The 26,032-nt window shown below is 37.5% G+C and overlaps 1 protein-coding gene across 2 annotated transcripts; it reads right to left on the bottom strand.

Annotated features, from left to right (window-relative positions):
* Positions 1–1,902: 1,902 nt before the first annotated feature.
* Positions 1,903–14,882, bottom strand: myclb (MYCL proto-oncogene, bHLH transcription factor b). 2 transcript variants are annotated; one of them, XM_079829793.1, is made up of 4 exons: positions 14,552–14,869; positions 13,475–14,064; positions 11,669–12,357; positions 1,903–3,412 (listed from the first exon to the last, which is right to left on the bottom strand). In XM_079829793.1, exons 2-3 carry the CDS (start codon positions 14,040–14,042, stop codon positions 11,711–11,713), a joined length of 1,215 nt encoding a protein of 404 aa, XP_079685919.1. In that variant the 5' UTR covers positions 14,043–14,064; positions 14,552–14,869; the 3' UTR covers positions 1,903–3,412; positions 11,669–11,710. The 2 variants fall into 2 exon arrangements, with proteins under 2 accessions (XP_079685919.1, XP_079685920.1); XM_079829794.1 differs by lacking the exon at positions 1,903–3,412 and having other exon boundaries at positions 7,773–12,357; positions 14,552–14,882.
* Between the last annotated feature and the right edge of the window lie 11,150 nt (positions 14,883–26,032).

The following is a 26,032-nucleotide window of genomic DNA, read 5'->3' as shown; positions in this document are numbered from 1 at the left end:
CACACTGTTAGCTAATAATAGTGCTAACGGTGAAACGAGCATCCATATCCTTTGGCTTCATTGCAGTAATTTCAGCTTTGAGTTTTCACTCATATAACTGATGAGTTGGCGCAGTTTTAATGGTTTAATTTGCAGCTTTGACACCATTGTTGACTTTAGCAGGTCGACTTGTGCACCTTCCGGAAGAACATGGGTATGAATAGCTCTCTTCCGTCTCCATGGCAACTGAGCGTTCTGCGCCAAGGAAAAGAGAGATGGTCGTTGCCACTACGACGTGTCAACTAAAAGCGGCTCTCGCTAATGAAACGATCAAATCGACTTCACACACACTCGTACAGGTGTTGATGGAGTAAAATAGCTCTTATGCCACATATAGTAAAATCTTGCCCTATTTTCTGTCGTAGCTGAGCCAGTATGATACTGTTTAAACAGAAGAAGCCGAAGTTATGGAGCGTTTGAATAACCAATCACTGCTCCTCTAGTGTGTAGATATTAAGAACTGTCAGAAATCTGACTTGAGATTAACTTCATGTAATAGTTCAAACAAACGTCATCGTTTAGCCTACTCACCCTAATGCTGTTCCAAGCCTCACTATTCACTTGTATTGCATCTTTTTCACACAATTAAAGGAATATTTCAGCCAGAAATGAAAAGCCACCGTAGGTGTATATGACTTTCTTCTTTCATCTGAACACAGTCAGAGTTAGCCTATATAAAATAATATCCTGGTTCTTCCTAGCTATGTAATGGGAATAGAGACAAAAAGCGCATCCATCCATCATAAAAGTAATCCATACGACTCCAGTGGGTTAATAAATGCATTCTGAAGCGGAGTGATTGGATTTTGTAAGAAAAATATACATTTTTAAAACTTTATAAACTATAATCACTGGCTTCCAGCAACAGCTGTGCGCATGTTCACGAGTGTTGAGTTCCGAAGTGTGACCTCTGACCCGACGTATAATGTAGGATGTAGCTTCTCTTCTCTCGAAATCCTCCGACATTTTTCTTTAAAATTTCTCGTTTTAGACTTCTTATTCATGACCGGGGTTTTGTTTTGCTCTATTCTCTGCGTTTCCGTGTCTGTCAATTCTCACCTAAGCTTACGCTATATACATACGTAATACGTCCTACATAGGGTCAAAGGTCACCTTTTCAGCCGGAACTCAACTCTCTCATGAAAGCGGGTATGGACGTTGCCGGAAACCAGTGATTATAGTTTATAAAGTTTTTAATATGGATATTTTTCTTAATAAAAACCCATCGCTTCACTTCAGAAGGCATTTATTAACCCACTGGATTACTTTTATGATGGATGAATGCGCTTTTTGAAGCTTCAAAAACTCGGGCACTATTCAATTCCCTCACAAAGCTGGGAAGAGCCAGTAATATAACTTCGAAAGTCATATCCAGTACACCTAGGATGGCCTGAGGGTGAGAAAATCATGGGATAATTTTCATTTTTGGGTGAACTATTCCTTTAAGGTGAATGGTGACTGGCATCTCAAGTTCTGTTCCACGGAAGTAAGTCATACACATTTGGGGCTGGATGCATAAACTAGTCTTACAAGTTAGTAATTTCATTTTTTCCTTCAAGATCAGTCATAACTTTTTTAGTCAGTTACATTAAAAGGTAGATTGGTCTAATTTGAATCTGAAAACTAAGACTGCTTAGCCCTAATTAATTGCTAGTTAACCAGATTAGTTCTTAAGTTATTGAAATTATGGAATCTTCCTTTATGGGAGAACTGTCACTTTAAATAAGTCTTATTTGGAATATTTCATTGTAAAACATTTCATTTATGTTTTGGCTTCTGGATCATTGGTGTATGCAAACAAATCTGAAAGCAGTTAATTAGAGTTGAATTCTATTTAACAAAGAAAGACAAACATGCTGACGTGATCTGAACTGAATTTATTTATTGTTTACCCAATTTTTGAGTTTATGTATATAGGCTTATGAGGTACAGAACACAAAGTGCTTAGACAATGCTGCTGCCATTCTTCTCCCAGTATGACACCTGATGACAAGGGACAAAAGTGAAAGAAAAAAAAGAAAAAACAATGATTACTGGTGGCATATGCACCCTGGTGTCAAGTACAGTCAATTTCTGATGGCATTTTACCCTTTTGGCCATACAATTTCAAAGCTGAATGTACAAACAGAAGTCACCTCAATCAATCAGTGGTGATTGTTGTGAACACATGGCCTTTTTTTCTTTTTCAGCATGACAGCAATGTGCATAAAGTTCTGGTCATAGTGGGAGATAAGTACGCATATGCCACCAGTACAACTTTATATTTAAATAGAAATCAAACAATGATACAATCAATTCTGTAAGAAAATATAATTAGTACAAAAATCTTTCAGCATTTTCTTTCTGCCACAAGAGCGATATTAAGCCAACGAAATTTCAGAACACAAGGGAACAGGCAGTGAAACCAGCATAAAGTGGCTAGTGATGAAAATGAAATGTAGATAGTGTTGTTTTATTTAACTTTTTGACTTTTTTTTAAAACTTTTCTTAACAAAAATAGAAACTTTGAGATACTCTAGGGAAGGCAGGTGAGCCAACCAAGGTTTAGGACAAATGACAGAAAAATAGAAAATAAAGTCTATTAACAGTGCTGATTTTCATATTCAAAACACAAAGTATGTATTTTTACACAATGTCCTGTACATCACTACTATTATATACATATGTCCAAAGAATATGCCACAGTTTATATACACTGCAAGGCTGTGCTGGACACTGTCCTGAATGTTCAAGATAAGAATAATATACAATAACTGAGAAAAAGACAAAAAAACATAGAACACAATATAACAAAGTAACAGTGATGCAACTTCCTGTCTGTTAAACTTACACTGGCATCATGTGGCAATGGTGGCACACAGCTCTCCTTAAATGTAGTTAACAAAAGCACTATTAACGGAGAAGTTACACTGATTAAAGACACTTAAATATCTTTAACCAGATGAATTCTGGATTCTGCCACCAAAAACAAAACCTTGACGGTTTAGGAGATCAATTATACGTGCATATAAATTGCTACATTTCAAATAACGCCTAATTTGGCATGCTAATTCAATTAAATAATACTTCCCGCGAGAGAATTTAAGAGAACACACATTCAGGGTCTAAATCGTTAAATTTCAAATGAAAACGTCAGAAATTATGACCCTCTTTGGAAAATTGTTTGAAACTTATTCGGGTCAAGTAGGATCCACTTGAGAACACCAGTACCGCAGCTTCCCCAAGTACGCCCCCCCCCCATCCCCCATCCCCCATCCCCCCAGTTGCGAAGGCAAATGTGCAAAGAACGAAAACTAAAGAACTAATCTCAAAATATAGTGTCCATTCCATTAAATATCCCCATGTGGAACTTTGGAGGAAAAAAACACAGCCACTGCATGAAAACACTGAAATCCGGCACTATCCGGGCATGGTATACTCCTGTGTAATTTGATGTTTACCGGATGTATGTGGGAAAAAGCGGATCAGAGTAACACGGAACAGTATATTTCCAGAAAAACCCGGAAACCTCACGTATGCGGACGTATACAGGAATCCGTGAAATTTCACGGACATATACAGCTGAAACACTGCTGGGTGTGCTAGGACTGAAGACTGTTAGGTGTGAAGAAGACCTTTCATATGTTAATGACTGACACTTGTGCTGGCTGTTCTCAGAGAGAGGGGGGGCAGGGGAGGACTTCAGGATTGAGAATTATCTCTGGTCTACTGTAGGCTACAGCAAACAAGCTTTTTGCACAGAAAAATAAATTCTTAAGGCCCTGAAACACTAAACTGAACTAGCAATGACTAAAGCCGACTGTGGGGTTGGTTCACGTTGCCTGGGTCTGGGCCAAACCATCAGAATGGTGTGTCAGGGCCTTAAAACCACTGCATGAAAAGAGTCTCTTAATCAAATATTTTTTATAAAAACAGTACAAAATAAAAACCCTGTCTGAACATATACGTTCACAAAAAAATCTGAATATGTAATGAAATAAACAAAGAAATGTAATGGAATTAACAAAGGATAATTAACCAAACATTTTAGACTATCCCCAAACAATTTTTGCAAAGTTTTACAAATTGTAGGCAATAATAGAATTAAATAAAAAGGAGATGAAATGTGGAAAATGATAAAGTTTGTTTTAAAAACACCAAAAACTGATATGCTCAAAATAAAAATATGGAATAAAAAAGAGCAGGGATTCACTTGCTCAAGAAACACAGAAACACAAGCAGATCTTTCAGCTCTGCAACTGTTAACAAAAAGTGTCACTCTAAGATTCTTAACTTTAACACGCTGCAAAAGAGGGGCGTTTTGAGGTTTGAAATCCACCACTCACAATAGATGTAGGTGCAACCAATTAGGTTACCAATAAAAATAAGGCAACCAATAAAAATAATCCTAATTTTACAGAAAAAAACTATTTTCTTGTAATTTTGAATTATGTTTAAAACGATGTAAAATTACAAACAATATCTAAATAAACAACTTGACTGTTATTTTAAGGATTATATCATTAATGACAAATTACAGTAATTCTCATTTTTTTATACAGGAACATCACTGTATTATTTTTCTGTTTTCATAAATAACAAATTCATGCAAAATTACAAACAATATCTGTAAATTAACAACTGTAATACAATATTTAGCTCATTATATTAAAGGTTTATGTTTATGTCCATACTAACAATTTAACATTATTCTTTGTCATTTTAAAGTAAATCTTATTAGTTTTATATTTACACTGTAAAAATAAAAACCTAAAAAAAACAGCAGCTACAGCTGCAAAACAAAAACCGTAAAATTAAAGTCAAATATCTAAAGTCAAATAAAGTTAAAAAACGTCACAGAAATTACATTAAACGTTTTAGAGAAAACACTATTAGTTTACAGATTTTTCCTTATTTAAATTAAACCTTATAGTTATATAAGTTATAGTTAAGTTAAGTTATAGTTATATAAGTTATAACATAGTTATAGTTATATAAGGATATTTTACTTTAATTTTCTGTTTTACAGTGAAGGTGTATTTTTACATTCAAACTGGTTTTACATTCAATTCTGGATACAAATATAACAAAATATATAGCAAACTAAATATCAAACAATAATTGTTTTTAAAGAGTACAAATCTGCACTGCTCTCCAGGTTGAAACTTCCAGGCCTCTGCCAGTGCCCACACCACAAAACACCATTTGACCAATTAATTAAATATAACAGCAAATAAAAATAAATATACACATTTTCTAACTGTTGTTTAAAACAAGTTTTTTCTATATTTGCAAGGCTATTTGCTGTCTTTCCGTGTTCTTTTGAGCGTGATTGGTCAATCTGAACGTCATCCAGAAATCTGGCCAATGACAGTGCGCGCCTTCAGTTTGAATTATACACCCGTTGTCTTGGAGTTACTCGTGGCTCGCGGGGACGCGACGCGATCGCGGCTTCTAATCTTCACGTCGGTCTATTAATGGCATTGCATGGACCATTTAAACCTGTTAAAATCTTATTTTGGACGAATTTTGATTGTGGGATGTCGACTGAGAACGAAAAAACATGAATACGAACAGACTAAGTTTCCAATGGCGGACAGCAGACGGCAGAAGGTAACGTAAATCCCTTTATATTGTTTCTACTGCTCATCAAGATATAACGTTAGTGCATTAAAGTCATATGCTAATCATGATTAACTTACATATTCTGTTTCTGTGTTTTGTTGTAATATTGTTAAGCTAGGGCTGGGTGTTATGGCGATCTGATGATACTGACTATTGTTAGCGATTTTGCTGTAAACGTTAACATTACCTTTTTATATTGCGGAATGGGAATATAGCGTATATAACGCAGCACTGACTGTACTAAAACTTTTTGACATTTTGACAAGGAAACATGCATGAATGTAGAATAATGAACGGGACATGTGTTAAAATAAGCCTCTCTCAGACAGCATGCGATCCCGAAATCAATTATCTTTCTGTAAAATGCACACAATTATCTCAGAAACCTTGTCATGTGAGGTATTCACTTGATTTAAACAGTCAGTTATGTCTTAAGTAAGTTAAACAGTTCAAGTTAACGTGGGGAAACCCGGATGCGTGTCATTCTGTGCATCCGTTCTTAAAGGGGCTGCAGCTTTGTCATCATTTTAATAAAACAAAAGAGATAGAGAAGACCTTCTGCTTCTTTAAGAATCAAGTGATATTAATTAATTGAATATCATACAGTGAAGACTTTTAAAGCAGTATTATTCTGTAGCATTTTAATAAAATATCCATCAAAATAAATATATTGTGATATCGTTATTGTAAAATATAATTTCTCATGTATGTATAATTATATGGTCATAATGCCCATCCCTACTGTCAGCTAGTTTTAAAATCAAGCTTGTCATAAATGTAACAGAGTTTTGGAAAGAGTAATCTGAGAACACTGTCATGTACACTTGTTCAACAGAGAGGACAGGAATCCACCATCCTTGGACTCTGAAGAATTATAGGCAAACCAGGATTTTGGATCTACTGTAAAGTTTTTCTATGGGCCTGGTGAGTATGTTTTGCAAGTCCTTGTCCGTAAGTTGATAATTAATATTAATGTTTTATCAAACAAATTAATATTCATTTGTGTGTGTGCATGTTTCTTCCCCCCTCATGATCCAGAAGTTTTGGATCCATGATCGTGAAGAACTTTTACAGATGTTGACCCTGAATGTGTAAAAGGTAATCTTAAAAATTATTTTAATGTTCTCTGTTTTTTTCTGTAATGTAGACACATGCATTTTCTGTGAAGTTGCTTTGAAACAATATCAGGGTTTTTCCTACATTGAAAAATTTTTGCCGGCCGCCAAAACAAATTTTTGTCCCGCCAAAGCCTTATTTGATCAGTTATTGTGATTTATGAGTGATGTAGAACAGATGACTGCTGCACTTGAGTTAACTGAGTGACAGAGAGAATGACCAGTGAGCTCCTCCCCCGCGCACACTCTCTCTGTCTTCAAAATAAGCATTCTTAGCTTTCTAATGTTTCACATATTACGTTAATCAAAATCAAAAGGTCGGAAGACCGAATCCATGTTGCACGTGGCGCTATCAGACGATGTTTTCCTTTAATTACCGCTGGGTGTGAAATGCGCTCAAAAAACATTGACTGATTCTCTGACCAGCTGCATAAAGCATACTTTAAATAAACAGGAAACAAATCCTATCCGGTTATGAAGTGTTTTCTGTGTGTTGACAAATCTTTCGCGATGTTCTAAAGACGGGATTCACACACAACGCGTCTGCTAATGTCCGATTCGCCACCTAATGACTCCTTTGAACTGAATCATTTTAACGACTGGTTAGAACAACTGATCTGTCCAACACTGAACTCACGAATTAGTTTAATCATTTACTCAGAACAACACCTGAAATGAGAACACAAGTGTGCTTACCCAATTTAGCAAGAGTGGATAGTAAGAATTATTTTTAATTATCAACAGTCTTTCAGCTTATTTATGTTCATAATGTGTAGTAAAATAAATAGCCTAAAATAATTTAGTTTAGACTGGAGTGAGGTGAACCCAGAACAAATTTGTTGTTAGCTAGCTGATTGTATATGGCAGAAAATTAGGCTATTTGTTCATTTTTTTAATATTAATATGATTACCAAAACAAACAATTATCAGTAAATAGTGTAAAAATGAGGAAAAAAAACAAACATCAAGGTATCAAAATAAGATAAGCAAAAGTTACAAACTTTCTTTGAATTTATTTCAAATTTATTGTCAGTTTTGCGCTTGCAGATCAAGTGGGTAGGGTATTTTTTTTTTACCGTGCGTATGTGTGTGTATGGATTACCATGTCTGTCAGCCACCACCGAAGACCATTTTTGACCCAGGAAAAACCCTGAATATGTATTGTGAAAAGCGCTATACAAATACATTTTAATTGAATTGTTTTACTTACTTTTATTGGCATTAACTATATATTATTAATGTATTATTTGGCAGGTCGCAAGATGTATTTTATTTTGTGAGACTTTGCTGAGGAAGTATTCTTTGGCTCAGTCTGAAAAGGCCCAGAAAAGAAACACTATGAAGAACATCACACAGAACCGTCAGAGAAAGAGACGGGTAAGTTAAGAAACCGGTTAAGCTTTTTCCCTCCAGAATGTTACTATACTCCTCTCTGAGTTTTAGTGGTTAATTTACTGTCATGTTTTACAGTTGCTGGAGACCAGGGGCCCGTTTCAGAAATGAGGTTAAGTGAAAACTCTGAGTAGGTTAACCCTGAAATAAGGGAAACTCTGGGTTTTCGGTTTCAGAATGGGAGGTATGTCAAACCCGAGAAAGCAGGGTAAGCCAAGCCCGTTTCTGAAAGAGAGGTAACTTATACTCAGAGTCAGTTACCAGGGTCACTTACTCTGTGAACCTAACCTGGTCAGAAGCAGGTTTTCTTTGGTAAACCCAGAGTTTCTTTTGTTCTCCTCCCCCTTTTTAAAGCACCAGCAGTGTTTAAATACTTTATTCATTCATTCAAACGCCACAAATGCTTTTCTTACTGAGTATTTTGGTCGTATTTCAAGTATAAATATAAAAAAAAATATAAATTTAATCTAAATCTAAAGTAAGCAAAGTTTACTTAAAACAAATTAAATTTTCTGCCACTTGACAAAAATACAAAGTAAGAAAAGCATTCTTTGCAGGAACATTCATTGCTCATATTTTCATCATGGGGACACTGTCAAAGTGACAAAAATGGCATGTCCTTTTATACAGGATCCTGACGTTCACTTGATAATCCTCTAGAAGTATCCTGATAATTAGAATTTCCTTTAGGATTTCCAGTGGTTGGACGCATTGATGACACTCATATTCCCATCATCACACTTTCTGAAAGCGGATTATTGTATGGAATGGAAGGATGCTGCCAGATGGTAGTACGAGATATATGGCATAACTACCACCACAGCTGTTAAATACATTTATTTACATTTTTTATAGTCATCTTTATTTCCTACAAATACTTTATTCTTTTTCCTGTTGGGTGTTAATATTCGTCCTCCATCTCCTCTTCATATGTCAGTGGTGCTGGAGTTTGGCTGGCCTGAGTAGAATTAAAATGTTAATGTCCTTACCCTGATTAATAAATGTAACAGGTGTGATCAGAGAACATTTCATTATGTGAAAAGAGCATAGACCCTTTTCACATTTCTGGGTTTCCGAAGCTGAAGTCGTCATAGTTGGGTTAACTCTTATAGCGGTGAATGAGAGAATACATTAAATATATATTTTTGTGTCTCCATTTGGTCAAATAGCAAAAGAAAAACTCCACAATAGTGATTTCACAACTTTCAAAAAGATGGAAAAATTAAAGTAAGATTGATAACTTCAGTGAAAAGAGAGAAAGATGTTAATTTTCACCATCACTCCCATAGACACTGTATTAGAAACACTCACAGCAGCGGTCACTTGATTTTTGTAATTTGATGCAAAAGTAATATAATACAAAGTATTAGTGTTATAAATGTACATACATAAAAAATAATACAAAAAACGTTGCAGGATTTACGATATTGATGACTATTAAAACACGTCATCACAGTCTGTGAAAAGGGTCTATGTGGGAAAAGCTGCTGCACATTGGACACTGAATGATATTTATTTAATATGTCAAATGTTTGTAAAGTCATTAAACCTACACCCATCTTCATTATTTTAATTAAGTTTAATTTTCATGGTATCCAAAAGGCAAACAAAGAATGTGGCAGCAGCTAAAAAAAATAAAAAAAAATAAAAAAAAACATAATTCAATCAGGAAAAGCTTTAAGCATAAAATGTTCGTAAAATGAACATTTTATGCTTAAAGCTTTTCCTGATTGAATTATGTTTTTTTTTTTTTTTTTTTTTTTTAGCTGCTGCCACATTCTTTGTTTGCCTTTTGGATACCATGAAAATTAAACTTAATTAAAATAATGAAGAATTAAACTTGTGTATTGACCCGGAAGTATGCAAACGTCTTTTTGTTGGGTGCTGTTGCCATGGTGAATCGTAATTTCGTAGCTCCATTGATCGTGGCTTTTCATAGTTGGAGTGCATGAGCTTAACTCAGAGTCAGTCTACTCAGAGTTGATTGAACTACCTCAATTCAGCTGTTCTGAAACCCAAAACTCAGAGTTTCCCATCTCAGAGTAAGTCAACACAGAGTTCAGGTTTAAACTCAGAGTTGGTTGAACCTCCTTTCTGAAACAGGCCCCAGGTCCAGGGTGGCACAAACCAACACAGAACCTGTGGGAGACCGCAACTATAGACCTGATGAAGATGAAGATGATGCTGTTGTTGATGGAAGGCCAGTGTGGATGGTTTGGCTAGCTCAAACAACATTGTGTTAGAGTTGGTCACAATTATTTTATAATTATAATTTTAATATTCAATTGGTCCATTTTATATTTTCTTTATTCCTATGTTTATATACTTATACTTTTATTGGTTCCCATATATAGAACATTTACATATATTTTATATACACTTTTTAATTTATAGATTTCTTTGTCTCGTTTTATATTGTATACTTTGTATGTTTGTTCCTTTTTAGATGTCCATGTTGCTTTTGATCTCCACGTTTTGTATTGTTGTTCCTCTTACGTCGCCTTCCTTTAGAAACATTTTGTTCACTTATCTTTTCCCCCATTCATTTGAATGTATGTTTATAATGCTCTTTGTTCTTTTTATTTGGTTATATTGTTTACTTGGAATATTTATGTGTATTTTATATACACTTTTTTTTGTCTTATAAATTTATTGTTCTCATTTTATATTGTTTAATTTGTATATTTATTCTTTTCCTTTTTATGTTCACTGTGTATTTTATTCCTTTACATCTGTCTTTTAAATGCATTTTGTTCATTTTTTTCCCCTTTTTGTTTCTTTACCAATTCATTTTAATGTATATTTATGTTCTTTGGACTGTTTATATTTTTACATTTGTTCCTTTACATTTTCATCCCTTTTAAATACATTTAGTTCACTTGTTTTTGTTTCACCATTGTTTTAATGTTCGTTTATAATGCTGTAAAGAATGTTTTTTTATTTTATTTTTTATACCTTTTTAATAAATATTTCAGACTTTCTCAAATTGTTTTGTGTGTATTTTTCTTTTGGGAGGGAGAGGGGATTCTTTTTTATATATATATTATATATTAATGAGCAAAATCTGCATAGCTGGCCTATAACCAATCAAGTCCCTATGCTACAAAACCTAGCCCACCCTTAGCCTTAGAAGTAACCAATAAAGTCACTTGACTGGGTTTTCAATGCGTCCTGTCCTCCAATAGCAGTCTGGGTTTTGGGAGTGGTTTTAAAAAAAACAACCAATCCAGTTTGAGATGAAGGACCAATAGGGGGTGGAAGGCAAAGCTGTTTAGAGGTGTGAAAATGTCTCCTGGGAAAAACTTGATGGGATTATTTGTCATGGCAACAAATGGCTGTAGCATGGGAGTATACGGCCACAACATACATCCGATTTGGTACCATTTCGGATGAATACGGACATATACGGATCCATGGAATTTGACCTATCCGGCCAGTATACTCCTGGATTCTTCCGAATTTCAGCAGTGTATACAGGAGTATCCTGGTCCGGATACACCTTTTTTCATGCAGTGAGCTCTACACAGTTCCTATTGAAAATATGGCTGGACTACGAAGGTTTATGCACGTTTCAGTTCAGCGAGTCTCCGTAGTAACTGCTGTTGCCTGCTTTTCAGCTGCTTCTTCTCCTGGGCCTTCTGTTTGTCGCTGACATGCAGCGTGCGCAGGTATTCTGTGGCCTTGGTCAAGATCACAACTTTGGGCGTCTTTGGACAGTCAACCAGGCCTGGGATCTCATCCCGTAGGGCCAGAAAGCGCGAGCGTAGGTCATTGCGTCTCTTCCGCTCCAAGAAGTTGTGCGTCTTACGCTTGTCTGTGTCCTCGCAGTCCGAACTCTGGGGGCTGGATGGTTGGGATTTGAGGTGGTAGGATGTGTGTGTTGGAGAAGCGGAGACTGTCTGAGATTGGGCGGGGACTGAGGGGGAAGGTAAGGGGCTTTTTCTTTCAGGGGTTTGGGGTGTGGAAACCAGCCGTGGCTGCAAGGTCTCTTGCCTGATCTTCTTGCGAGGCGGCTCCTCTTCAGGATAACTGTCGGGCGAGGGGGCAGCGTAGTTGTGCTGCTGCTGGTGAATGGAGATGTGGAAACGCTTCATGCATGGGTCATAGGGGTCTGCACGAACCGTAATGGTCACCGGTTTGCGGGCGTTCACCAAGCGCGCCTTGTTCTGCTTATGTTCCACCGTCACTACATCGATCTCCTCATCATCTGAAAGAACAACAGAAAGAATACGAGGCACTTCAGTTTACATATGTCTGGTTTTGCAGCCATTGTAGACAGATCATGTGCAGTGCTGCTTCATCTTCTGCAGCCTTTTACCAAATTCCAACACCTTTCCATCCACCCACTCTACCACAAACATTTAGAAAGTGAGATCTAGTTAGATGGGCCCCAAAACTACAAAATGAATATCGTTTCTATTAGTTCCTTATTCTCAGCAAGAGAAAAGTAAATGAGGCTCTGATCTCCAATAATGAACTTGAGTCACCTCTGATGTGTATTTTGATAAGAGCAGCATCTGTTCCGAGTTCCCTCTACTCCAATTTCACAACGCAATTACTTCCATCATTGAAAGCCAAATGTTTTTGTTGCAAAATCAGAAATTCACTATTAAAAGGAATAGTTCATCCAATGTCATGTTTGTTTGTTTTTTTCATACAATGAAAGTCGAAGGGGTCTAATGTCGTTTTGGAGACCATTGACTTTCACTGTATGGCTGAAACATTCTTTGAAATATCTCCCGTGTTCTGCAGAAAAAAGGTTCAGAACGAAACAAGTAAATGACACAGAAGTTGAAATTTAAGCCTTTAATTTGCACGTGCCCTTAAAATTAAAGTATAGAGGAATCAACTAGGCTATATCTCTACTGTGTTCGCTTCATAGTGACTGTTCATTCATGGACAATTGAGTGACCCTGACCACTTTAGGATTCAAGTACCCTTATTATTGCTGTCTGCTGCTGATCATGCACTAGTAGGCACCAGCCACAAGTAAAACAATTTCTTCTTTTGTTTCACTTGGGGAATGTGGAAGCTCAGCACACTTTTACATTCCACATATATTAAGTTGAATTCAAGTTGAAATGCCAACCTAAATCCCATGGCACCGATGCAACTTTTCTACTCAGGTATGCCATGTCAGGTTTTGGCGTAGTTTAGTGCATAAATTAATGGCAAGCTACTGCATAAGACGATCACAGATGTTGAGATCAGCCAGGTGTCAAAATGAGGTGTCATAGCTGCAAATTTACACGTATGCTTCAAGGTCTACACGGTTAAGCAAATAAGTGAGTTTTGGTCTTCAAAGTCAACGGTCTCGTGCTTACCCGAGGAGTCGGTGCGAGATTCTGACCCGGACGACACCTGTTTCTTGCAGCTGCTGCTCAGGGGGAAAGTAAGGACAGCTGCTGGATCCACACAATCTGTCGCGAAGCTGTTGAGAGCAGGCGCGTCCACAGGGACGCACTGCGCTTTGCTGGAGAGTTTCGACGGAGCCGTGCAGGACAAACGCTCGTTGACAACTTTCTCCAGCTGCTGAGTGGCGGAGAAACTGCTCCACATACAGTCCTGAATAATGATGGAGCTCAAGTTCTCCAGGGTCTCCTCCGCGTTGAGCTTGCACTGTCCCTCCTGCTCGTCGTCCTGCCCCAAGAACTGGGACACCCACTCTAATCTGTCCCCTGGAGATGGACCGGTACCTTCCAGTATCCTGACAGGCGACATGGGCGGGGTTGGCACGAGCTCGAATTTCTTCCAAATGTCCTCGCTTGGTGCGCTCGATTTGAAAAAGTCCTCGTCCAAGTTGTGGTCGTCGTAGAAATAGTGCTGATATTGGTCGTATTCCTCCATCTCCCACTTTTTATTTCGCGATGCGTTTGCACTGATTCCTGGCATTGGTGTCCTCAGAGATCAATATCTGAAAAACACAATTGATACGATTTTAAAAACAATCCGATCTTCTGAGAGATAATTAACTCAAATCTCTTCATTGTCATTTTCTGTGAGCTTCTGGTACATATAATTCGTTTACTGTTGTTATTTTACTCGTGCAAGTATTTTAATATTATTATGAATAATATAGGCTAGCCTATATATTTTTTTAATATATGCATGCAAACGTATTATTATTATTTTTTATAAGTAAAGCAGTCCAACAAAGATATTATAAATTATTTTGGTCTGCATGCAGTTCCACTTTACAAAACTTGAAGTTTCGCAACATAGCCTACTTCTATTACATAACACAACGATGTAATGCTTCATGTAAGTGCATATACTACTACCAGTGTGTCTACTGTCATCAACAGTTGCTCTATTCGTCTGCAAAATGCCGTGCTTTTTCTCAAAAACGATTAAGATAACCCCAATAATAAGGCGTTCCTTGCTTAACAACAACCACTTACCGTAATACAGAGCCGAGAGTCGGTATTGCATGTCATTTGAGACACGAAAATGAGGTTCACCGGTGAGCTCCAGACAAATGTTTTGCAGAAAAGGCTTTCATGTCAACAAGTTAAGATAGCGTCGAAATTGCTGTGTTCTGAATAATCCTGTCTTGTTGCGTTCGTTTTCCAGGCGTGGTTTTGTATTATCCGGCTGTTGTTTATAAGTTAAGTTGCGAGGATGTGTACTCATTTGCAGTCCGCCTCTTCACGAGAACTTCGCTTCTCTCTGCGCCCTTTATAGCGAATGTGTGATCCCTTCTCAAGCCTCACTAGTATGGACACCTGAAACGAGTACCGCACTATATTACCCAGCCAAAGTAGTGGGTGGATTTGCATATAGGGCGGGTAGTAGCACCGTAAACACGCCCCTCACTTAAAGCGACAGAATCCTGCTGTAGAGGTTCATTTGAGTTTTGGCCGTCTGGGGATAAATTCAAATGTTGATTGAGAAAAATGCCATATAGACATTTCTGTTTCAGAGTGGGAGAGACTTTTAAGATGATATACTCTAATTCAGCTCGACAAAGAATTGATGTATGCAAGAATACAATATTAAAATGAATTTTACACTATACCAGGGTGAGAAATTAAGCAGGACTCATACAAACATGCCACATAATTTGACCAAAATGCTTTAAAAAGACATTGTTTTAAATTTAAGAATGTTATATATATACCGTATATTAAAATGTAGATTATTGTTTAATATATTGTGCATTATTCTGTTTCTGCTGAGGTGGATTTGTTTTTACACACTCATAAAAAAATGTGCAAAAACTATACCTTTGGCTTGTCACGGGGGCGGTACCTTTAAAAGGACATCTTTGTACCTTTTTTACCCCTAAAAGATTCATAGTAGTACTAAGGTACTAATATGAACCTTTTAATAGTGAAAAAGGTACAAAGATGTCCTTTTAAGGGTACACAAGCTGTTGTACCCCTAAAGGTACAGATTTTGCTAAAAGAATTCTGAGAGTGTAACAGCCATAATTGTTCAGATTAAGATATTTGATTCAGATTTCAGTCCACTAATTTAACTGTAGTGGTGTTTATAAGTGTTTAGTATCAGTGATAACCATAAATAATGGTACTTGCACTTTCAAGTAGGCTATAAATACATCCCTAATACAAGATATATTCACTTGAGAAGTAAAACAGCAGCATAATTTAAGACTTACATGGATTTTTTTTATTCCGTTGAAAAAAAAATGTTTCAGTATACTAAGCACAAATATAATGAAAATACAAAATATAATTTATGAACAAAAAAACTTGTTTTAAGATGTTTACATACACAAAATGATGTTGAAAAAAAAATTCCCACGAAAACCAATTCCTGGGCACCCCATAATAAAAATAAAAAAAAATACTAGCAAATCATTTTGTATGTGATCTCAGACAAGTGCAGTGAAACAGATCTTGCTTTGTTTGTGTCTCGCACACAACCTATAATTTTTTATTTGCTTATGCTGTATTCACATTGAACTACACATTGTTTTATTATTATTGTGAGTGAAAGAGCGAGTCATATCGAGCCTAGGCTACATTTTGTCTGTGCTAATTTAGCTCAAGATGATAATTAGTGCCAGACAGCTTAATGAATTGCTGGCAGTGCAAAAGCTGTACTTGTGACAATACTGTTTCTTATGGCTATACCACGTGTCCTCTTTTCCAACAATGTCCCATATGGCAAATCTGTGCATTAGGAAGTAAGTAATCACAGAGTAGTGTCTCAATTCAGTGTCTATCCTCTCCTTTCTTTACGTCTTAATTTAAGACCTTGACCTCACGCAGAACAAAGGCTCTTCCCACTGTGATTGACGAATCTCCCTGGAGAGATGTATCTTTCTTTCTCTGGGTTTATGGTCTTTTTATAAATTTGCTTAGCTTTTTCGACCCACCCTTTGTGTCCAATTGTCCCATACAAATGTTCAAGAGTTTATAGGAAGTTGGTCAATGACACCAGGCTGGGTGAGTTCAGTTGGTTTGCTTTGACAAAAGAATTGCAGTGATGATCCCCTCTCTACTCAGCTGCAGTGTGCATTTACATGTATATATATATATATATATAACCAAAATTTATTCAGACACCTTCAACATTTGCTCACATTATCACAGTTTATTCACTATAGTTTAGAAAATGAGAGTTAAACTGTGTCAGAACAAATTCATCTTGATAATGTCATGAAAACTTTGATAGAAAGGTCCGGAATGGATTACAATCAACCAATCAGCTGTCAGCTGTTAAATTTAAGGACACAATTAGATAATACCAATTTAGGTCAACCAATTACCAAGCAAAGCTTAATTTTATTCAACTTTGTCTGTGGTGTAAAAGGTCGCATTAGCAATAAAAAAAAAAACACTTATGCAAAACATGGTCTGGTCAAAGTGTTTGAATAACTTTGGTCCCAAATCTTACTGGTAGTCCACTGTATGAAGAATTTTTGGCTGTAATATGTCACAGTTTACTTTATTTTGCTATCCTCACTTACATAAATGAACATAGTGTCCTGCACCCGCTAGTAAAATCTGGTGGAGTACTTTTTGGTTTGACTGTATGTGTGTGTGTGTGTGTGTGTGTGTGTGTGTGTGTGTGTGTGTGTGTGTGTGTGTGTGTGTGTGTGTGTGTGTGTGTGTGTGTGTGTGTGTGTGAGTGTGTGTGTGTGTGTGTGTGTGTGTGTGTGTGTGTGTGTATATGTATATATGTATATGAATGATGAGAGAACTGCGCACGTGGTCTTAAAATGACATTTTAAAAGGCAGAATAGGGAATGAATATTTTTAGGGCTCAGTGATGAACCCTAACAGGTACATGAACTTACTGCAAAGCTGTGAATTGGTCATGAGGCCCTATTTGTCTTTTGCTTTAAAAAAGGATAACTGCAGGCAATGGAGATGATGCTTGTTTTGCACTGGGGACAAAGCCTTGAAGAAGTGTGTGTGTGTGTGTGTGTGTGTGTGTGTGTGTGTGTGTGTGTGTGTGTGTGTGTGTGTGTGTGTGTGTGTGTGTGTGTGTGTGTGTGTGTGTGTGTGTGTGTGTGTGTGTGTGTGTGTGTGTGTGTGTGTGTGTGTGTGTGTGTGTGTGTGTGTGTGTGTGTGTGTGTGTGTGTGTGTGTGTGTGTGTGTGTGTGTGTGTGTGGACTGGTAATCATCACGTTATGGGGACAAAATGTCCCCACAAAGATAGAAATATCCGAAATCCTCATCCTTGTGGGGACATTTTTAGGTCCCCATGAGGAAAACATCTTATAAATCAGACTAAGTGATGTTTTTTGAAAATGTAAAATTGCAGAATGTCTCCTGTGAGGGTTAGGTTTAGGGGCAGGGGCAGTGTAGGGGGATAGAATATATGGTATGTGCGGTATAAAAACCATTACGCCTATGGAAAGTCCCCATAAAAGATGAAAACACTACGTGTGTGTGTGTGTGTGTGTGTGTGTGTGTGTGTGTGTGTGTGTGTGTGTGTGTGTGTGTGTGTGTGTGTGTGTGTGTGTGTGTGTGTGTGTGTGTGTGTGTATGTGTGTACATGTTTTTATAGCCTGGTGGGGACTTCAACCTGACTGTAGACAGACTCATGGGGACTCGTGTCACCGTGGGGACCTAAATTGAGGTCCCCACGGGCACAAAAGCTTATAAATCATTCAGAATGAGTTTTTATGAAAATGTAAAAATGCAGAATGTCTCCTGTGAGGGTTAGGTTTAGGGGCAGGGGCAGTGTAAGGGGATAGAAAATACGGTTTGTACAGTATAAAAACCATTACGCCTATGGTGAGTCCCCAGAAGGATAGCGCACCAGACATGTGTGTGTGTGTGTGTGTGTGTGTGTGTGTGTGTGTGTGTGTGTGTGTGTGTGTGTGTGTGTGTGTGTGTGTGTGTGTGTGTGTGTGTGTGTGTGTGTGTGTGTGTGTGTGTGTGTGTGTGTGTGTGTGTGTGTGTGTGTGTGTGTGTGTGTGTGTGTGAACTGGCAGAGGTTCCTGGAACATTAGCATGCTGTTATCATATACTAGAGGTACTAATTAAGAGGTCTGCCCTCAAAGCTCTGCACAGGTTACCAGTGGAGAAATTAGACATATACAGTAGAAAGGATATAGCTTCACTATTTAGATTATGGCCTGTTTTATAGGCCATTGATTATTATTTTTGTAACACTTTTTCTTCTGGCAGGCATAAAATGTGCACAAAAAAAAAATACACTGGAGAATAGGCCAGCGTAATTTCTAGCTCTTTTGACCTGCAACTGCCCAGACTGCTCATGCTTAAAGCACATAAAATGCCTTAGCAACTCTATAACAACGCCCTTGCACACGCTCACAGCCACCTGCCATCATGGTGGTCAGTTTTACATGCGCATGCTCTGTTTCTTCAAAAACTTTGTTTCTGAATTATCAGATTCAGAAAAGTTTCTCTGACCATTCGTGCAATGAAAAAATTGTGACATCTAAATTAACTGATTTTATTCAAGTAAAAAAAAAAAAGTAACATCACTGAATCAACAAACCCCAAGAAACTGTGGTTTACAGTGAATTTATAACAGCTAAACGCTGATTTATACTACTGCGTCGGACCTGCGCCGTTGCCTCTACGCTGTGGGCAACACATCAATTTTCATTTATACTTCTGCGTCCTTGTCCGCGTCGACGTGCAGTTACACATGCAGAGGGAGCATGTGTACTCCTGAGGGAGGGGTTCTGGCAGACCAATCACAGCGCTTGCAGTCCGCGTAGAATTGACGCGTTGTTACATTTTTGGAGAGGTGCATGTCAGGGTACGTCGTAGGCTACGCGTGCAACACACAGCCTACGACGTAGCTACGGCGTACACTCGACGCAGAAGTATAAATTGGGCTTAAGGGGCGTTGTTTGGCACGTGCCTCTAAATTCACTGTATAATTATTAAATGAGCTGTTATAAATTCACTATAAACCATGGCTTCACAGGGCTTATTGCTTTTATAAAACGGTTACCTCACAATACAAATATTAAAGCCAAAATATATGTCAATGCAACTTTTATTATGTAAAATCACTAAAAGCCTTTTTCCGCTGGAAAAAAATTCCCTGACTGTGAACAGCAACCACTGATATTTAAATGTTCTTCTCTATATAGATCAGTGACCGCAACAGAAGTTACATTATTACGCCATTAGATTGCGGTAAAGACTGTCTTAATGAGTGAGTCACTCAGTAGTCTCGTGTAGCCAGACCTTCAGACTGACGGCAGAAGGTCTGGACCTTTTCGCAGCTTTCATTACACTCTAAATAAAAAAGGTTCTATATGGCACCAAAAATGGTTCTTGGCTCGTAATCGGGGAACCTTTTTAAGTGTTATATAGCACCAATTTTGGTGCTTCGGTGGTCCTTCAGCGGTTCTTCAGAGGTTCTTCACCGGTTCTTTGACTAAGGTGCTATATAACACTGCTAACTAAGGTGCTATATAGCACCGCTACCATATACAGAACATGTTAAGATATGGTGCTATATAGCACCAAAAGTGGTTCCTCTATGATTACGACGAAGAACCATTTTTGGTGCCATATAGAACCTTTTTTTTTTTAGAGTGTAGCCAAGGATCGCCCAAGAGGACGTTTGACTGACATGTAACGCAAATAATCACAATTTGTTTTGTTCCGTGTCATGTTTAGGGGAGTGAAAATGCAAAGTCGATGTCCCTGCAATAACAGACCGGCGTGCATCTAAAAATGATTCATTCTAGAATGTTGCGCAAGTTTACTGCAGCAATGGAGCTGCAAACATACTTTTGAAAATCCAGCGTTTAGTTGATCCCGGTAAGCGCTCATTGTCACAGTTGTAAACACGACAGCGTTCTTCTTCCACAAGATAGTTTGGCAAGACAGAATTTGTTTCCAGGTGGAGCGTTAAAGAACACTGCACACGTCTCGCGGACATCCTGTAGAATTCAACCAATCAGATGACGACTTTGAAACTCCTGAAGTGTTTCCAGATAAGTGTGCCATATGCATCAGATGTTCAGCCAACGGTCCGTGGGCGTGACGTCTGAGGCTGAGACTAGTCACTCAGTAGCGAAGACTTTTATATTGAAAGGACTGAAACAGTTGTGTGAACACGGGAAAGAGACGCAATTGACAAATGAGCACTGTCAATGCCAGGACACGGGAAAACCACTTTACTGTTAAAACGACAAGATATCTTTTATATATGTGAATTTATAGCAGCAAAACAACTGGGCTAAGTCAGGTAGAAATGGCAATTTAAGATAACAGTGTAGCCAAACATGAAAGAAAAAATAGCTCTCTCTATAGACTTTTTCTTGTTTTCTTTACTGTAGTATTAAATGTGGATATTTGATGGTTATCAGAAGATATGGGTTTAATATGTAATTCATTTGTGGTGATATAAACACATAAAAATGCAATCCTGCCTTCCAACATTCTCTGTTCTAAACTATCTCTGTTGCTCTCTGTTGCTTACTGAAGTGAACCTATCAAAGTCTGGCATCATGAATTCCCCGTAGCCTGACCCTTGAGTGAATAGGTTGACTGAGCAGGTTGAATACCACCTGATGCCTTTTTAATCACACGAGGAAGAGAGCATATATGTCTAATGAAAGGTCAAGGTTCCGTGATCTTCTTGACCACTATGCACAAAACAGGGTGGATACCTGTCCCTTTGATCTATTAGCATTTTGCACACTTTGCCACACCCACGCTCTAATCAAATCTGGACAACTGGCAGCAACAGACGACAAGTCAGCAAAAAAAAAAATCTATTGTACTTGACAATAAAACTGCATAACATTTGAGTGCATGTGTACATTTAGAATGTGTTAAAAAATGAAAGATATAAAAGACTCAATATATAGGGGTCATGCAGGGATTTCTGAAGATGCATCTATCAGCATAAGGGTGTTTAAATTACACAACACCGTGTTCAACTAAAAAAATGTGGCCATTCATTTACACAACAACAGTATTTTGGGGGACTAAAAGCAAACTTTTAAAAACAGGTTTAAAAGTTTTTGAAAATGACACCATTATCGTCTCTGTGTAAACTTAAAAAAATGTGAATTTGTGAAAACAGTGATGTCTTGCGCATGCATATTACGTGTGCAGTCTATAGGCACAGTGTTTCTTTACAAAGTGACATTGCCAACTAATGGCCTGGCATGCATAACACAGCATTTTTACTCGTTTCCACAGATCTGTTTTGACAACGTGAACGTTGTTGTCTGTACGCAATTCTTTTCAAAAACGTTTCTGTTTTGTTGACGTGTAAATGTACTCTAAAATGTTAGCCTGTTAACTGTCAGTGACCCGGCTAGCAGGACACTTGGCACACGTAATTTATCATTTTGAAATTGGACATTGCATTACACTGAAACAGTACTTTAAGTCCTTTTAGTGGAATCATTTTTTTGTGATATCAACTTCATATTTGGAACGCAACTTAGATAAATGGCTTTGATTTTCTGGCAATTTTAGAGTCCAAATTATTTTGGAAAATACATGTAGTATAAAATAAAATTGTTTATAGTAAATCTAAACTTCTTTTTATACACTTTCTTTTTCGTTTTTTGAAGTGCTTTCTAATCTGCTGAGAGTCTTCTTAAAAAGAAAGAGACCAACCTTAAATCTGTATTCCAAAGCAATTATAAAGTACAACCATTTAAGTTCAAATATAGGTTTAAAAAAGGCGGTTGACAGTTAACAGGTTATGGTTATTCATATTTTTACTTATTAAAAATATTATAGTGAGTGTGAGAGAGAGAGAGAGAGAGAGAGAGAGAGAGAGAGAAAGCAAGCGAGAAGAGAGAGAGAGAGAGAGAGAGAGAGAGAGAGAGAGTGTTGCGTGAGTGAGTGTGTGTGTGTGTGTGTGTGTGTGTGTGTGTGTGTGTGTGTGTGTGTGTGTGTGTGTGTGTGTGTGTGTGTGTGTGTGTGTGTGTGTGTGTGTGTGTGTGTGTGTGTGTGTGTGTGTGTGTGTGTGTGTGTGTGTGTGTGTGTGTGTGTGTGTGTGTGTGTGTGTGTGTGTGTGTGTGTGTGTGTGTGTGTGTGTGTGTGTGTGTGTGTGTGTGTGTGAGTTAGTGAGTCTGTCTGTCTGTCTGTCTGTCTACTCACTCACTCAAACTTTCTGGTCCAGCTTTCTCAAGCCAACTTCAAAGTTTATTTACAAACTTTACTCCTAGTTAAAAATATTATATTTTAAACTATTTAAAATATTTAAAATATATATGAATATTTAAAAGAATTAATACAAATATTGTAACATTAATATATTAATTAAAAAGCAGCCTTTTAAAATTGTATATAATGTCATTGTATAGGATAATAAAAGGTGTACCAATACCAAATAATTAGACACAAAAGTGCACAATATACAGAAATATATTATTTTTTAAACATGACATGATAATAAAATGAATACAATAAATATTGTATATTTATTATAAAAGTAAAAAGTAGCCTTTTTTAAATATAATACAAATTTTCCTTATTTGTGTGTTATAGTTTGTTTTCTAAAAAAATAAAGATACTAAAGACTTAATACAGGGGGTTTTGGGAATGCATATTTTAACGTAAATTGTTTAGGCAGGCTTTCTGCTTAAAATATGATTTTAAAACTATTTCAAAATATAAATGTATATTTAAAATAACGACTAAAACATTTAAAATACTGTAAACATATTGTAAAATCCTATAAGAAAGAAGTCTTTTTAAATATAATAGTTAAGCAATGTTTGCACTTTTACATTATTTTTCCATTAAAATATTATTATTTATTTATTTTATTGTTTTACAGTGCTGAATGAAGGAAACTTGTGCAACTGCATGAGGAGATTAAATGCACCTCAAATACACCATTAAATACACCTAAATCCCTCCTCCAGGAGGGGCCCACGAGGGAGTGTGTGAATTAGAATTCGGGGTCAAATAGCTCTCCTGGTGACTCTTTGTTGATTCCCATTGGTTGTATTTTAAAAGATGCACAAGCCAATCCCAGCCCATCCATCGCCTGCTGTGTGCATATGCAAATTACGGTTGCTCGTGGGTGGGTTGACATCACTTTGATATGTATGTGAGATTGATGTCAGAGGACAAGTGAGAGCCAAGATTTCTCCACTTAAAAGCAGATTCTGGTACAGGTATATTTATTTAAATATTCTTTAGTGGTACAATATGTAAATTAAGTTTTTTTAATTAAAAGATTTTATCATACATTTGAACATTCCTCTGGAATTTTAAGTAACCTATAATATAGTTATAAATAAATGAAATTTTGCCTACCCCTGCGTTTGTGATGAATAGCTCTTATAATTTAATAGGTGCTATAACATTTGCATGATTCAGATGGCGATGCATGAAGCTGAATGTGTGAGATGCATATGTAAAAGATTGTTAGATTTGAATCGCATAGTGCTTTACAGCAAATACACAGATGTTTATGGCCATGTGCTTGCATGAATGCAAGTATCCAGGGGCAGTCACTGCTGACGCCTGACCAGCATTATGAGAACAAAACCACCGCTGATAATGCAGGAACTATTTCATCCATGTAGCATCTGTATGCAAATCACAAATGTACCACCATTCTTTTTTAAATCTTTCTTTTGAGTTTGTGGCTTTGAATATGTGAATTTTTGCGCTAAATTCAAAGAATGAAATTCAGAAACAATTCCATGCTTCTCATGAATATATAAGCAGCCCAACGAGAGGTCCAGCCATGGAGGTTTTGTCCAGCAGCAACTATTGACCAGCAGGGATGAATGTGAGTGGGAGGGTCACATGGCCCCTTTGATTGATAGATGCTCATTAATTGGAAAGGGTGTAGGATTTTTTACTGCACTCTTCCGAGACTCAGCCCTGGGAGAAAGCCGGCTGTCAGCTCAGTTCTGGGTACGGCGTGTACTTGTTGCAAACTGCACCTTGGCAGCAGAAATCGGGTGAGAGAGACTGAAAAAGAGCGTGAGAGAGAGAGAGAGAAAGAGAGGATAGATGGAGATGGAGAGAGAGAGAGGTGATGCATTTCACAACAGCCACTGAGTGAAAAGATTTCATAACCACTATCTGGCAGTGACAGAAACGCTTCTAAATAAACAAAGTGAGCAGCAGTTATTTGACCGTTTATTGTCGTTTCAGATATTATTCCACTGAAGTAAGTATTTGCATATGAGCAGGAAAACGCAGAGATACTGAAAAGTTGCACTGCATCTCTCGCACTGCAATATAAGTAACATAATTAATATTTGCATATGATATCTGAGACCATTGTACTAACATACTCTTCAGGTTCTGCTTATTATTCAAGTACAAAGCATTCAGGATATTATTGTTGGATGTCTTTTTAAACTTCAGTTGAGACTGGATTTGCATGCCATGTCTGTTACAGCCTATGGACACTTCTCCTTTCCACCATATAAAAAAGCACAAGAGGAAGCACAGCATCAAATTCATAACTTGATTTTGTTTTGCATAGGCCTACATTGTGGAGACAAGCCTAATGGTCCCAAAGAGGAAAACATCATAAACTGCCCTATTTAAAAGGTTCCTAATTTAGTTTTGTAGGTCTCCATGAACAGGTTTACACGTATCCAAGTTCAAAAACACCTTTTGTTTTCTCATAATATACATCATCTAATTTTTCAAAGAGTCTGAAAATGGTTCATTCGAAGATTCAGTTTCTCTAAACCCCTCCTTTCCGTGGGCTTACTCTGCTCTGATTGGTCAGACAGCCCAATCTGTTGTAGCCTAATTGTTATCGGTTTTACTGTATCAATTCCAGCTCGAGCTCCTTGTCCTTTTGAAGTGCATCCAAAGTGGATTTGCAGCGCTGAAAACAGCGTCTTCTTGACATGTCGACAACACAAACCAAACTCTTCAGGCCTCAGCTACAACTAGCCTACAGTATTTGAGGGCGGGTCAAAGTAGACTTTTTGTTGTCTCCCCTCTTCCCCCGCAGCTCACTTTTGTAGTGTTTTTCAAAACTGGCGAAAACTGACTGGTGCTGAAACAGGGGGATTCATGACCCTTTAAAGTTCACATGTGATAGTAACAAGAAACAATGCTTCTAACCACAGGTTGAGAGCTATAGCTTCAACCACGTAAATGTTTGCTGGAACTGGTTTCGGGAAACACTGAATTGTTGAACTATGTTGGTAATAGTCTCAGCCTCAGACGTCACGCCCACGGACCATTGGCTGAACGTCTGATGCATATGGGACACTTTTCTGGAAACTCTTGAGGAGTTTCGAAGTCGTCATCTGATTGGTTGAATTCTACAGGTATAACGTACTGCTCCGAGACACAAGGTTGAGGATCCAAACGCAGCTTTATTAATGAAAGAGTAATCCAAAGTCGTAGTACATAAAACAGGCAACAGGTCATACACAGGCAAGCAGTCCAAACAGGCAAACAAGACAGGAGAGACAGGCAAAAGGGTAATCTACGGAACAGGCAAGTAATCCA

Source organism: Gobio gobio (assembly GCF_949357685.1).
Source record: "Gobio gobio genome assembly, chromosome: 11".
NCBI classification, from domain to species: domain Eukaryota; kingdom Metazoa; phylum Chordata; class Actinopteri; order Cypriniformes; family Gobionidae; genus Gobio; species Gobio gobio.
Note: the sequence above shows the minus strand (reverse complement) of the source record. Positions and strands in the feature narration are given on the sequence as shown.

Coding starts and splice junctions, on each gene's coding strand:
- myclb (XM_079829794.1), bottom strand. CDS start 14,042: ATGCCAGGAATCAGTGCAAACGCATCGCGAAATAAAAAGTGGGAGATG. Junction 12,358..13,474: donor ATCTCGCACCGACTCCTCGG/GTAAGCACGAGA, acceptor TTGTTCTTTCAG/ATGATGAGGAGATCGATGTA.